This window comes from Cibotium barometz, chromosome 44 (genome assembly GCF_041138505.1).
Source record: "Cibotium barometz isolate CiBa-2024 chromosome 44, ASM4113850v1, whole genome shotgun sequence".
Taxonomy (NCBI): Eukaryota; Viridiplantae; Streptophyta; class Polypodiopsida; order Cyatheales; family Cibotiaceae; genus Cibotium; species Cibotium barometz.
The window spans coordinates 15,439,530-15,455,035 of NC_141089.1; the positions used below are offsets into that span (position 1 = coordinate 15,439,530).

General features: G+C 45.9%; 1 protein-coding gene across 5 annotated transcripts in view; it reads left to right on the forward strand.

Annotated features, from left to right (window-relative positions):
- Positions 1-15,506, forward strand: part of LOC147612991 (uncharacterized) — a 45,964-nt gene that overhangs the window by 1,774 nt on the left and 28,684 nt on the right. For 4 of the 5 annotated variants that reach the window (XM_086782295.1, XM_086782292.1, XM_086782293.1 and 1 more), the window contains 2 exons: positions 3,003-3,064; positions 3,292-3,378. In XM_086782295.1, the coding sequence (XP_086638421.1) occupies positions 3,003-3,064; positions 3,292-3,378 (149 nt within the window). The remainder of the gene's footprint in view (positions 1-3,002; positions 3,065-3,291; positions 3,379-15,506) is intronic. The other variant, XM_086782294.1, reaches the window with a different exon arrangement.

The following is a 15,506-nucleotide window of genomic DNA, read 5'->3' on the forward strand; positions in this document are numbered from 1 at the left end:
GGGGGATTCCCAGCCTGGAATAAGGGCATCCCATCTCACCTTTTGGGAAATCTCCCTTATCTGTTGGGCCATTTTTCAGGGGTTGTGCTTGTCGGGCGCAAGTGGAGCAGCCAACCAGTCTAGGGGCATTTTGGGAAATCTCCCTTATCTGTTAAGCGAGCAAAACCAATGCGCCTCAGAGACCAAAATCCAGCCCCACAGATAGGCCAAATACAATAAAAATGTAGCCCACATCTTCAGCGCTTCAGATTGCAGTAGGTTCCTTGCATCTGGCAGTTTTGCTCCATTCTTAGTCCCTTCCTCTGAGAGCAGAGTGAGGCCATTTTATGCTGTTACTCTCATTCATCAAAGTAATAGCTCAGTGAGAAGGAAGGAAGGAGGGGGGTGGGGGGGGTGGGGGGGGATGGGGAGGGGCGTTCATTTTGATGAAGTGTTGTACTGTGTGCACCTCTCTCTTATTTTTTCTCTTTTTGCTTAAGTTAATTTTGTTGTCTACTTGGTTTGGGTCTTAATGCAGAGTATTTGCTTTATTGAATATGAGAATGAATGTACAAAGCTGTGAATACTATGGTTACTGATTGTTATTTTATGTGTTAGACCAGGTTGATAATCTGAGTGCTTTCCATGGACATCCATTGGAGTCTGTCTGTTGAGGAGTGCACCTTGTGTTGCTGTTTTCTGGGCTTCTTGGGATGCTGAAAAGCAATGCAGGATTGGGTTCTACTGCACAAGGGGCTCCTGAGGAATGTGATGGCTGGTCAGCCTGGCTGACTGCTGGTTGGGCCCTAAAAAGAGGTTTTATCACCCTTTTGCACCCTTTCTTAAGGGGCCTCAGCCCATAGCTCAGGCTGTTTATTCAGGCTAACTGGATAGGCCACTTTGGGCAGTCTGTACAGTTGACAAACCGGACCTGCTCTGCCCCAAATACACCCCTTTTGGGGCAGCCTTTTGCTTGATCTCCAATGTTCTTTGCTTTCCAGCTCGTTGCTTGTTCATTCTCAAAGGCCTGTGGTTTTGGGCATTGCTTGACCCATCCTTGGGGTGCACCTAGTTTACCCTGTGCATACCCTTACTTATTTACTGAATGACCGTGTCCTTGTTGCAAATCCAGGGCTCACAATGGTCTTTCTTCCCTATTCTGCTGATGTCTACCTTGTACACGTTCTCAGGCTGCTATGACATGAATCTAGGACTGATAAAAACACCAGCTTCTGTCATGTTTGTTCTACCACTTGATCAGCTAGCAAGTGTAGTAGGTGAGCCTTTTTTCTCATAGCCCTCAATCCTTTTTTGGCTAGTTCTCTACCACTTTGTGCAGCCCTTTCTTAGTGACGCTGAATACTCTTGCAAATTTCTGTCAGTGTGTCCAGGCCGTGCATGGCAAAATGAAATGAAGAACAAGGAGGGAGAGCACAACACAGTCATGGTCGTTAGGATGCGAGACTAGAACTAGATGCCTGGTATGTAATGCATGATTGGTCTCAACAAAGGCCTCTTAACTTGATCTTTTGCCTCTACAAGTCTACACTAGGTAGTGTGAAACTGAATGTTACATGCAGAAGCTCTAAACATATATAACTGATGTGTGCAATCACTATGGTGCACTAACTGAAGAGTGAGGAGGGAGAGAGAGATTACCCTTGACACATCATTGGGTTCCAAATTCCATTAAGGGCTCCCACCTTGTGGTGTATCTGCTTTATTATGAAGTTGATTTTTGTACAGTTGCAGATCCTTAATCCTTGACCTTAGGATATCTGTTTCCTTGCTTAGACGACACTTAAGATTAGTGCAGCAGGCTGATTACATGGGCTAGGGTGTTTATTAGTGTTATCCCATATATAAGTTAATAGTGGCCATATAAGCGGGTTGAGCCTATTGAGTTCTATTGTGTTGTCGGATGACAGAGGCTTGTGCCTAGGCTTGGGACACGGTCCACTCAGAGCCTTGTGCTCGGTGGTGGTCTGCTGATGTAGACCTATGGTCTACGGTCTGGTTGTGAGCTAGCGTGCATGACGTTGGGTGGTAGTTAGCCTGCATGACCCCTAATTGGGACACTAATCTTGTTTGTCCTGTGTTTAGGATATCTATGGGTGTAACAGGGTGTATGCAACATCCTTTTTTGATTAGCTTGTTGATGGGAGTTGAATTGCTTATGAGTAACCTGCCAACAACAGTGGGTGCTCCTTGAAAATACTGCTCATCAAACTGCTATATGAGAACAGAGGGAAAAACTGCATCATCTGCATCAAGGCTGCTGGTGTACCATTAGCTTCATCTGCAACTGCTGGGGCTCTATCCTTGGGTCGGTGACAGAAAGCTCCTCCAACAAAACTCTCTTCCTAATGACCAACCAGATAATGGCCATCCACTGATATCAATATTTCCATACTCAATGTTACTCAGGCCTGCCTTTGCTCCTGTCCTGAAGTGGAGTGTTGGAAGTGTCTTGGATTGATGCCTTTGCAGGTGCTCCTGTGATGCTCTTTTGACTTTTCCACAGGCTACAAATCAGACGAGGAATGAGGGAAGAGGAGGGTCCAATTTCTGATGATCAGCCTTCTCAACCATCCTATGACTTGTTACCTGACTTGCATACTGCTGCCCGGCCTGCTAAGACAGGTCTTGCTGCTGTGCTGCCTGACTTGGGCATCCTGCCTCCTGAATGATCTATGCTGATGTTTGGTGCTACCGTGCTTGGCACTTGACCTAATAAGCTGCCAAAACATCTTACAAACGTCAACTTCAAGTGGGTTACAAACTATGCGGGGTTCATGCATGTACAACTGCATGGACTTACCCAAGCCTACCTTGATGGCAACTAGCTGACCGATCCTTCGACTAGGGCTCAAAAAAAAGGCATAATGCACATCATTAACCCAAAACTTGCACATAAGGAATGTGTGCATGCCCACGTGCCACCCGAGTGTGGGGTTCAAGGACACTGAGTGTTAACGTGGATTAATCAAGAAAGTAATGCAGTACTTATTGAGAACTTGCAGACGATGCAGATGCTGAGGAGTTGTTGAATGCTGAAGGAAGTCAGGAATCAAACCAATGTAAGGTAGGATACTAGAAGCTGAACAATGAGTAGGATTTTAAAGTTTGTTCGGACCAAGACCATCAGCAGTTTGGTATCAGGTTATCTTATCACAAATTGACCTTACCATTTAAACGGTGAACACAAGATCGTTCAAGTTGATGGGATTTTTATGAACAAGCATACACATATTTCTTTAAAAACTAGTCCTTCTCATACTATGCTGATATGCAAGGTTTTGGCCTTTAAAGGATCCACAGGCTAGTGAAAACTATGCATCAAGAGTAGAGGAGTTGCAGTTGGACCTACTTGAATGTGCATTGGAGTACGAGGTCAAGGTTAGTTTCTGTTTCATATAGATCACATGTTAAAAGTTGCTAGCAGGATCTAACCTGAGTGCTAAACTCCTTGGCCTGCCGACTTGTAGGCCCAAGGTTTGAACTTTGGCACCTACATATAATTATTATTATTTTATTTTCGTAAAGCGCTGCCTACTGTATTTTGTTCATTGGAAGGTAATTGTTTGTTTTGCAGAAAACTTGATGCGCTTTTGTGCTCTTTATGATCAGCTAGCTAAGTTGGTAACCCTTCGTATTTGCCTGTGCTGTTCCATTTGAGCGCTGTCCAAACTTGGGTCATTTGCCATCTGGCTCAGCTCCTTGGGTAGTCTGCAGCTAGTCATGCCCAAGCAGCTAGCAAAGCTGCCCACCTGCTGTCCCCCCTGCTGACTTACTCAGCTGCCTGTTGCTTACTGTCTACCCTGCAAGCTGATCTCCACATTGTCTAATGAGGTTTTAGCATGTTTGATGGCTCCTGTTTGGCTGAGATAGCCTGCAGGCAGTTGGCCTTCATCTTGCTCGACAATGGATATCTGATATACTAAACTGTTGTGTTCTTGAAGAAAACTCATGAATCTGGATGCTTGTTTTGGGCATATAGGAAGTCTGGTTATTATGTGAATGGCTGTGGTAGCTTGCTGCCACAGCCCAAGAAGGGTGCTTTTTTGGGTGTAGTGACTCAAAGTGGCTGCACAAAGGCAGCCAAGGCTGGCTATTTTAGTCATCTCTGACCTCTCGAAGGGGTGGCATGTCCAGTGGGTTAGGCTATACACAGCAAGTGACCACAAACTGCATGTCGTTGGTTCTACTGAAGAAGCAACCTAGGAGTGGTTCTTAGAGATTTTGTGCAGATTTGTCGTACCATCTTTTGGAACTTTTCATGGAGAACCGAGTACTTCTCGGAAGCACTGGCCACTGTCGGGGTTGTCTGGATGTAAATCATCGCTTTATCCTCTGCTCGCTTAGCCTGCAAGTGGCTTATTAGCGGAAAGTTTGGAATTCCTGGCTCACACTTAATGGTCACTGGGGCGTTTGACACATTCTGATTGATTTGGAACGTGTGCTTGTCCCACTTGACATCAGGAAGAAACTTGTGAAACCACTGAATACCCAAAATTATGTCTGCTCCTACAAGAGGGGCAACCATAAAATCAGGCACAAATTCTATGCCCTGAATAACTAACTTAGCACCTAGAGCTTCATACTTGACGCTCGTCGTCATGCGTGTGCTAAAACCCTCAACCTGTTTGTCCACCGAAGTCAGATCAAAACGGGCACGCCTAGCGGCTTGTTCCCTGACCACATCCTCTGTGCTGCCGCTGTCGAACAAGACAACGACTCTCTGGCCACCTATGTAGCCAAAGGACTTGAGCAATTCGTTGCGCTCATACTCCTGGTCATGGGCGCCCTTCTGCTTATCTTCGAGCTCCCGGCTAATAAGACATAAACGACGGTAGCTTGCAATAAGTCAGTCAATGGCGCTGCTATCTCAGAATAGAAAATAATAAACTTTCTATAAAAACCAGATAGTCCTAAGAAAGATCTGAGTGTAGTAATGTCTTGTGGAACAGTCCAAGCCAAGATTACTGCTACTTTCTTCGGATCCATCTTTACGCCTAGCGCCGATTTAACGTGTCCCAATTACTCTACTTCCTCTTGACATAGGAAAGTCTTTTGTTTATTGACATACAACATATTTTCCCTCAGTACGCCAAATACTGTAAACAAGTGTGGTTTGTGCTTGAGTAAAGATTTACTATAAACCAAAATATCATCAATGTGCATTAGTAAGCCCAAATGGCATTACAAGGTACTCATAAAATGATCAAAACGAGTACGAAAAGTAGTCTTAGATAATCTTCATCTTTAATATGAATCTGATGATATCCACTTTTCTATCTTACTGAAGACCTTAGCTCTACCTAGAGTGTCTATCAAATCATCGATCCTTGGCATTGGATATCGATGTTTTACAATAAGTTTATTTAAGGCTCTATAATCGATACACATTTGATAAGAACCATCTTTCTTCTTAACTAGCAAAACTGGAGAAGCGAACAGTGAGAAACTGGGGCGAATGAGTTCTTTCACTAGGTACTTCTCAATCACCTTCCACACCTCGTTCTCCTTGGCCAAACTCATCTGGTACCATAGTTGCATTCCGTACCCGTACTCATTCGATGAGTACCTTTCGTACTTTCTGTACCACTCCATATGTACCGTACCTTGTATGGATAAGGTCTTCATACCAAATATGATGTTCAATGTACAACACTCGTTTTTTAGTCAGTGGTCATTGCTTAGTAGTTAATAGATTGGTTGTCATTTCAGTATTACCATTGTCTTTCATGCTATTTTTGTATGGATGCTAGATATTTCTTATTTTACACACACACACACACACACACACACACACATAGTAAAAAACGTGAACGTACTTATCTTGATGTGTACTTTACGTACTCGTACCGTACACGTACCATACCGCACCGTACCTAAAGTACTCAACCACTATGTCTGGTACGGGGGTCTATTGACCCCAGTTGCACCGGACACAAGTTCTATTCGATGCTCCACATTTCTTCGCGGAGGCAAAGAAGAGGGCGGGTCAGATTTGAAACATCAAAAAATTTCGTCGAATTTTCTCTTGCAAAGATTTTGTGGCATTACAAGTTGGAGTTTCACTTTCATGTGTGTCTATAACACTTGGAACTTTTTGAACCCATTCTTGGGTAGATTTGGCTCACCTTTTATGTGATGCGTCCTTCCCTCATGCATAAGTTGATAGACATGTGTTGCGAAGTCGATAAGAGGCTTCTTCTGTGCATGCGATTCTTTCCCCAGTACAACATCAAAACATGCTAGTTGAGTAATATCAAAGTTGAGCTCCTCAAAGTAGGATTGAATGGTGAGACTAAGGCCTATAACCTGTTGATTCCAAACCTCTGTTCCTTTGCCATCTGCTAGCTCAATTGTGTACTGATATGGCGATGATTGAGTTTTCAACTTTAACTTCTTGATAAGTTGAGAACTAACCACATTATGACTAGAGATCGTATCGAAGAGTACCTTCACTGGGTTCCCTCCAACTGAACCCTTCATTACAATAAGTTTTGTAATTGGAAACTGGTAACCGTGGGTCTGGGACTAGCCTTTGAAGATAAGACTATATCTCCAGCTGTGGGACCGGTTTCTAAATTGACACTTAGAGTATCCTAGTAGAATGCTGGGGTGTTTGCTTTGGAGTATCATCCAATAAATCTTCCAATAAATGGAGTATCCTAGTAGAATGCTGGGGTGTTTGCTTTGGAGTATCATCCAATAAATCTTCCTCGAGATCATCGCTGTGATCTGAATCTATAGGCTGAGTGGTCATATTTGCAGCTATGCGCTGCTTCTTTAATGGACACTCACGCCTTTGAAGTCTCTAGACAAATGTTTTTTTGTCATGTGCAAGACATGCACTGGTTGATCTTAGAGCCAGTCCTGAAGAGGCAACAAGATAAAGAACCAAATAGATCTAGATTTTGGAGCTTGAGTTGCTGTTTTGGCAAGCGGTTGACTGGTGGTGGACAAGGGGGCTGCAATGTTCAGTTAGCTGCAGCAAGAGATCAATGGCTTTTGTCTAGAAGTTGGCCGACTGCTGGTCGGCCAGTTCAATAAGTCATTCCAAAGCCTATAAAAAGGCACACGTGCTCATTGTATAGACCATTCAGTCCAGCCAGGATTGGGTCTTAGACCTAGGGTTAGAATAGGTATTTTATTACCTTTTTAGGCATGTTAGGGCTGCCAAGACTTGTACCCATTCTATTCAGAGAGCCACATTCCCTACGCCATATCTTTGAGGTAGCAGACTAGCGCATACTGGGGAGATTCATTCTAGACATACAGCGTCACAGAGAGACATCATTACAGGCTCAGACAGCTCCAGAGGGGGGACGACAGACACAGATTACTACATTTTTTCAGAGATCCACCCCACTCCGAGCCCCTACACAGCAGGGAATTACTCTCCAGAGAGTAGAGACACTCAGAGCCCGCAGGAGACAGAGGACACCTGGCTTTTGGACACCACGCCTATACCAGAGAGAGATGACAGAGATCAGAGCTCAGTTTCACAGAGGGGGTGCGGAGCGATTGGCTCGCTTCAGAGCAGACCTAGGCATGTTCTTCAGGGAGTTGTGGACACCCCCTTCATTGATGTATACCATTCTGTACCCCCAGTATGGTACAGGATGGAGTTAGCTAGGTTGCATATCATGATTGTATACTCCATGCATATAGCTTTGCATTCTCCTAGTAGTAGAGCTCCATCACCTCCCCCCTCATTGTACTTATTGCACACCCAGATTCAGCTTTTTTAGTTCAGTACTTTTTCATTTTGTTGGGATGACAGAGGATACCCCACACAAGTACACTGATTTGTCTCATAGGCTGAGTTCGGTCTTTTGGAAGACGTTAATAAAGTCTTTCTTTCTTTCTTTCTCTCTCTCTTTCTCTCTTCTCTAGCATCTACTTGCGTTTTGCATCAGCATGTTTCCAGATGGTGTTTAGGGCTAAAAGAAGACTCCCAGAGCTTCCGCATGTAACATTGGTATGAGAGCTTTAGGCTGGTTCTGAGATATTGTTGTTGCCCATGTGCCACCCACCCTTACTGCATCGTGCATGGATGAAACCATCTTTGGTGTCTTGATCTTTTGGTGGTGTGGGGACCAGGCAACATTGTTTCAGCATTCGGGTTAGCAAGGCTAGACACTGATTTAGTCCTAGATGAAGGTGCACAGGTCCAAGGCACAAGAAAGTGCACAGGTACGACTCACGAGGCCCAAGGCAAGGAACACAAGACACGGAAGAATTCCCAGGAGGTTGGTTGGTGGTGTTCCATAAAGCCCAAGGCCACTTGGGGCACACTAGGAAAGGCTTGCAGGCAACGGTTCTAGGAGAGGTGGATCCTCCAAGGGGTGGAGTGAATGTCGGACTCAATACTCGAGAAAGATGACTAGAGACACTGTTCAGGGACAGGGCAGGAATGGAAAGGGGATTGGATGGAACAGATGCATATATCTTCATCAGAGTTAGAGTGGATTTGGAGACCGGGCTTGGTGTTTAGTGAAAAGGTTGCAAGAGAGGGTAGGATGACAGGGGAACTTTGGGAATAGAGAATGGGATGATGACAGTCATCTAAGAACGCAGATTGGAATCCTGTCATCAAGTTTAGCAAGTTTAGCAGAGGGGGATGTCATGTGCAAGACATGCTCTTGCTGATCTCAGAGCCAATTCAATAAGTCATTCCAAGGCTTATAAAAAGGCACAAGAGCTCATTGTATAGACCATTCAGTCTATACAATGAGTCTTAGACCTAGGGTTAGAATAGGTATTTTATTACCTTTTCAGGCATGCTTAGGGTTGAGTCTTAGACCTAGGGTTAGAATAGGTATTTTATTACCTTTTCAAGCATGCTTAGGGTTGCCAAGACTTGTACCTTTTTGTACATTATGAATATACTGAATACTTAGCTATCTCTCTCTCTCTCTTCTCTAGCATCTACTTGCGTTTTGCAGCAGCATGTTCCCAGATGGTGTTTAGGATTGAAAGAAGACTCCCAGAGCTTCCGCATGTAACACTTTTCCTTTTGCTCACTAGTGTATCTGGAAGCTTCATAAGTAGGTCGCATAAAATGAGACTTGGAAACTTGACCCACTGCCTGACTTTGACCCTTTTGACCATCTTCATAGACTAAAGCCATTTCTATAGCTTTTGATAAGGTTCGACACTTCTCACGGTGTACTAATGGTCAAAGTTTGTCATTTAATCCCAATGCGAATTTATGAACTTGTAAGAAATCTGGTAAAATTTGGGGAATTTTCATAAGCACCTCTCGATACTTGTCTGCATACTCATGAAGTGTAAGATTCTTTTGAGAGATTAAAAACCAAGTATCTAGTGCTCTACTCTGCTCATCTGGTGGCACAAAAGTCTGAATAAACATATGCTTAAATTCCTCCCAAGTATTCGGAATTGCCTTGTCCTTTTGAATTTTTCTCCACCAATGATGAGCCACATTCTGTAAATTATATGCAGCATGCTGGATTCTAATGTGCTCATTTGTGATATCACATAAAGTAAAGCATTGCTCCCACTTAGAAAGCCATTGATCTAATGCATCAGCCGTGCGAGAAGGTAAAGTGCCAGTGTACTTTGGTGGTTTCATATCCTTTAATGGAAGTTTTGGCTTTAATCCCTTTTCCAGAGTACCCTCATGATTACCCAAGGGATGGGTATCCGAAGTTAGCGGCTAAGGTACTATAGGTGTTATCATAGTGTGGATATCATTCATAAATAAATTCATTTGCTCCCGCAAATCATGCATTTGTTGGCGAAGAGAGATAGATTTGGGTGATTCTGGGACAGAGTGATCAAAATTTATTTTTAACCAAATCCCGCGTATTAACAGGGGTCATGGCGATGTGTTGCCTATGGGTCTTGTTCCCCTTGAGTAGTTTTGTGAGAGCTGTTGAGAGGTCGGAGAACTTGTTGATGTGGGTGAAATATGCTTAGAAAATCTCCACAAACAACCGTACATCATACGGTGTCTCTGGAATCTTGCAATTTAGGATTTTTGCCACTTTGGCGGGATCTAAACGGCGTCGACACTAATTATGTATCCAAGGTAATGCACCTTGAACAAATAAAACTCGGATTTCTTTTCATTGACATAAAGCTCGTTGCTTTCTAGCAACTTCATTACTTTTTTGACGTCAATGTCATGTTACTTGACTGTGGCTGAAAATACTAAGACAGGCACGTAAACTCTTCTCTATACACAAGATCGCGTACAAAACTGAAATGAGAAAATGGTGAGGAGCATGGGGCCTATTTATATGCCCCATGGATGCAATCGGCCAGCGCTTGAGGGCTCTCCACGACTGCATAAAGCAAGTTGGCTAGCAGAATATCTCCACGACTGTACAAAACAGGTCGGCCAGCCACCAGGAGCACATGAGGTGCAGTCGGCCAGCACCAAGGGCTCCTGCCAACATGTGGCATCCATCCACACCATGGAAAAATGGGGAAAAAATACGGGGAGTGAGGAAAAATGATAAAACACCTATACAGGGCGGACCACCCACAACAGAAGCCCTGGTGTCTAATTAAGATAGGAGATGACTTCTAACACTCCCTCTCAGCTCCTGGCTGTGCAATCAACCCAAGGGAGCTGGAGTGCCGCCTGAGCGTAGCCTGAGGTAGAGACTTCGTGAAGAGGTCCGCCGCATTGTCCTCCGTCGAACAATAAAGGAGCAAGATGTCACCAGACAAGATCTTCTCACGTACAAAGTGATACTGTATCTCTATGTGCTTGGTCCGGGCATGGAAGACCGGGTTCCGAGCAATAGCTATACAACTCTGGTTATCGCATTGGATGACTGTGGGCTCCTTCTGTGGAAACCCAATCTTGCCTAGCAGCCTCCGCAACCACACAACCTCGCAAGCAGCACCACAAGCAGTCCGGTACTCTGCCTCTCTCGAAGAGAGGGCAATAGTTGGCTGCCTCTTGCTGCTCCAAGAAACTGCTCCTGAGCCGAGGGTAAAACTGTATCCTGAAGTAGATCTCCTCCCCAATCTGAGTCACTCCAACCTTGGAGTCTGACTCCATCCCCTCCTGTGTAAAAGAGTCCTAGATCCTTCGTACTCTGCAGATACCGCAAGATCCGCAATCCTGCGTCCCAATGAGACTTCAATGGCGTCTGCATAAAAGAGCTCAACAGCCCCACGGAGAAGCTCAAGTCCAAGCTGGTGTTCAGCAACCAGATCAATGAACCAACCAACTTCCGGTACTGCGAGGCATCAATTGGCTCACAAGGATCATTAACGGTTAACTGTGTTTGGGTCCATCGGCGAAGTAATAGGCCTGCAGTTCTCCATCCCAAAGGCCTCAAGCAACTCATGAACATACCGCTGTTGAGAGACGAAAAACCCCCTTTGGGTCTGCCAGATCTCCAATCCCAAAAAGAAGTGGAGAGAGCCTAAGTCGGTCATCTCAAACTCCTTTGACAAGGCAGCCTTCGTCACACCAATGTGCTCCACATGACCGCCGGTGAGAATGAGATCATCCACATAAAGGATGATTATCGTAACCATGCCGCGTTCCCGAAAGAGATACAGGTTAGGATCTGCAACCGATCTCTGAAATCTAGTCCGAATAAAGAAGGAATCAATCTTCTGATTCCAAGCCCTGGGAGCCTGCTTAAGACCAGGCCTTACGTAACCTGTAAACCATCCCTTCTGATCCTGGAACAATAAAGCCTGGAGGCTGCTCAACATACACCTCCTCCTGCAGGTCACCATTAAGGAACGCAGATTTTACATCCATTTGATACACGGGCCACCTTTGAGAAGAAGCAAGGGCAAGAACGGTCCGAATCGTGGACATCCGTGCTGTCGGTGCAAAGGTATCCTCGTAGTCGATGCCTGGCCGCTGAGCATAACCTTTAGCCACAAGTCTGGCTTTGTGTTTGTCCACCGACCCATCAGACGCATATTTGGTCTTAAAGACGCATTTGACACCAATGACTGACCGTTTCGACGGCCTCGGTACCAACTTCCATGTGTTGTTCTTCTCGATGGCATCAAGTTCCACCTGCATGGCTTTCCTCCAAGTATCCTGTGAAAGGGCTTCCTTGACGGAAGTGGGCTCTTTGTCCCGCATAATACGAGACATCAGAGCATAGTTTACCTGAAGAAGCTCCGTTGTATGGCTTTTATCTCGGACTCTGTGTGATTTTCGAGGGCCGTCCTCTGTGGTCCACTCGGAGGGTAACTCCGTGACACCTGACTCCCGAAGGGTGTCTAACAACCACCTAGGTACTCGAACAGATCGTGGAGCCTCCTGTGGTCGCGGGGGCTCTACTCCAGCTGCGGGCTGAACCTCCTGTACTGTCTGAGGTTGATCAACTGGAATAATGGTCTGGGAATCATCAGACTCCTCTGGATCTCCAAGAAGTGGCGGCTCCTTGATAGTGGATAATGGAACATGCTCGTCAAAGACCACATCCCGGCTGACAACAATCTCGTTCCTGTCTGGATCATACAATCTGTATCCCTTGGAAAGAGAATTATACCCCACAAATACAAGCTTGCGGGACTTGGAGTCGAGCTTCCCCCTCTGCTTCTTCGGAATATGTACATACGCATCACTCCCAAAAACACGGAAGTGCGAGACATCAGGTTTCTTGCCAAAGTATGCCTCAAATGGAGTCATATGAGGTACTGAAGTCGTCGGAGATCGGTTGAGGGTATGGACAGTCGTTGCCATAGCCTCTTTCCAAAGTGGACGAGGAAGATCACGATGCTCCAGCATGGTCCTCGCCATCTCCACCATAGTCCTGTTCTTGCGTTCTACAACTCCATTCTCCGAAGGCGATCCTGTATTGGCCAGTTCCCTCTTGATGCCATAATCTGCACAAAATCTGAGGAGAATTCACCTCCTTTGTTAGCCCTGAGAGTCTTTACTTGAAATCCAGACTCTTTCTCCACTATCACGTGCCAATCCTTGAACCATGCAAAAGCTTGGTCCTTCTGGGAAAGAAAGTAGACCCACGTGAATCTGGTACAATCATCAACAAGCAGCATAAAGTAGAGAGATCCTCCCAAAGATGGTGTTTGCTGAGGTCCACACAAGTCAGTGTGAATCAACTCCAATGGTTTCGAAGCCCGCCTGGAAGCCTGCTTCGGAAAGGATTCCCTGTGCTGCTTACCACGTATGCAAGAACTGCAACGCCCTTGCCTACTGCCAACATCTGGCAAGCCAACCACCATCTGGTCTCGGAAAGCTCGCCACAATGCATCCACATTTAAGTGGCCAAAACGAAACTGCCACAAATCTCTGACCTGAGAACCTGTCAACGAGGAGAGTGCAGAGAGCTTGTAGATACCATTCTCCACACCGCCTTCCCAAACAACCTGGCCAGTCTCACGGTCCCGTAGAGCAACTGAATGCTCCTCAAATTCCACCGGAAAGCCAGTCTTGCACACTTCATGCACTGACAGAAGATGAAAATCCAGAGCAGGGACATAAAGAACACGGGAAGCATGCTTGCCCCCCTTGCCGTCGGGAATAATCTCCATTCGGCCCTCAATGTATATCGGAATAGTGGAGTTGTCGCCAATAAAGATGCGACCTGACTGCCGTTTCAGATCCAAAAAGAAGTCACGGGACAGAGTCTCATGCGTGGAAGCACCACTGTCAAGAATCCATTCCCGGGTATCCTTCGCGGTGAAGCCAACTGCCTCCTCGCTTGAAGACGAGGAAGCGTCGGAGTCCATCATCTCTAAGTGCACAAATGCAGGAGTCTTTGCAGCTGAGGCTGAGGAATCAGCACTCTTCCCAGTCCGCTTAGGACACTTCCTCCAATAGTGGCCGTTCTCGCCACAATCATTGCAGGATCTTTCGGCCTTCAACTTCTCTCTTTATGAGTCAGGCTTCTTCTCAGAAGTCTTCTCCGGTGAAGCCTTCCCTTTGCCCTTGTTGTTATTCCGGCCTTTCGAACGTTGGCCAGTTAAGGCCTCCAAACTGCCGCTGTGAGGAGGGTTCGTGAAACGTTCCTCCTGGTCCAAGACCATTGGCACAAGCTCCTCCCAGGTAATGGTGCTGAGCTTGCCACTCGTAATCAACGAGGAGTAGAAAGCAGAATACTGAGCAGGCAAGTGGGACAGCAAAGTGATGGCCATGTCTTCAGATGATATCTCCTTCCCAGCCTAGAGGACTTCCTGCTGAAGGGCCTGCAGCTTGTTAATGTGTTCCCGCATTGTCGAGGACTTTGCAGGGTTCATAACCCGCATCTGCACTTCCAAGGAGATCCTTTTCATGGGTGATACCCTGTTATCAAGAGAAGCCAAGTGCTTCCATATGCCTCTGGCCAGCGTCATGTGCTTTATGTGATTGATTACTTGTGGTGTGCAGTTGAGGAAATAAATGACCGGACCCTGGCGTTGACATGATCCCACATGTGTGCGTGTGCCTCTCGGTCCTTCTTCATCGACACTCCAGCACAGACTCCATCATAACCTTCTAGATGCCGTAATTGTACCCGTCCAATTGACGGTCCACAAATAACGTGGGGAGAGTCGGGATCTTCACATGCTTCTCAGCCATCTCTAACAAATCTGCCATCGCGGGGATGTAACTGAAAAGGGTGGGTGGGTGGGGAAAAAAAACTTTAAACTTGCAAGTGGCTGTCCAGCACCTTAGCCCGCCTTCTTCTTGCAACTTCTCTTCCCGAAGAGTCCACAACAGTCCACCAATCAGCAACTTACATATCCCCCTCTTGCTCAGAAAACTCCCAAGATCTATCAAGGGCCTAGGGCTTTGATACCATGTCAAAATACGCAGCGGAAATGATAACCAAACTTGGGTCCACAAGAGCAAGTAGAGTGCAGAAAATAGACAGCACAAGAAACACTGAGAGATAGGCGTGTAAACTCTTCTCAAGATCCCGTACAAAACTGAAATGAGAAAATGGTGAGGAGCATGGGGCCTATTTATATGCCCCATGGATGCAGTCGGCCAGCGCTTGAGGGCTCTCCACAACTGCATAAAGCAAGTCGGCCAGCAGAATATCTCCACGACTGTACAAAAGAGGTCAGCCAGCCACCAGGAGCACATGAGGTGCAGTTGGCCAGCACCAAGGGCTCCTGCCAACATGTGGCATCCATCCACACCATGGAAAAATTGGGAAAAAATACGGGGAGTGAGGAAAAATGATAAAACACCTATACAGGGCGGGCACACCCACAACAGAAGCCCTGGTGTCTGATTAAGACAGGAGATGACTTCTAACAGCTTTGTCTTGGGGAAGACCTTGCTTGGTTCTAGCCTTTGCCATCGGCAGGAGCTGTGTAGTAGCTTGCTCATACAACTTTTTTCACTTTTGACTTTCTAGCAGCAAAGTAAGATTCAAATTGATGAATCCATGAATACAAAGATGTGGGATCGAGTTTACCACTATACTTACTAAAATTCACCTTTTATTGAAGGTGAGGCGAGGAAGTAAGTCGCTGTACCGCCCTTGCATCTAGAGTTGCAAGGAAACGCTCGTGCTCCGCGTGTCATCTTTGTTCCTCTTGCAAGC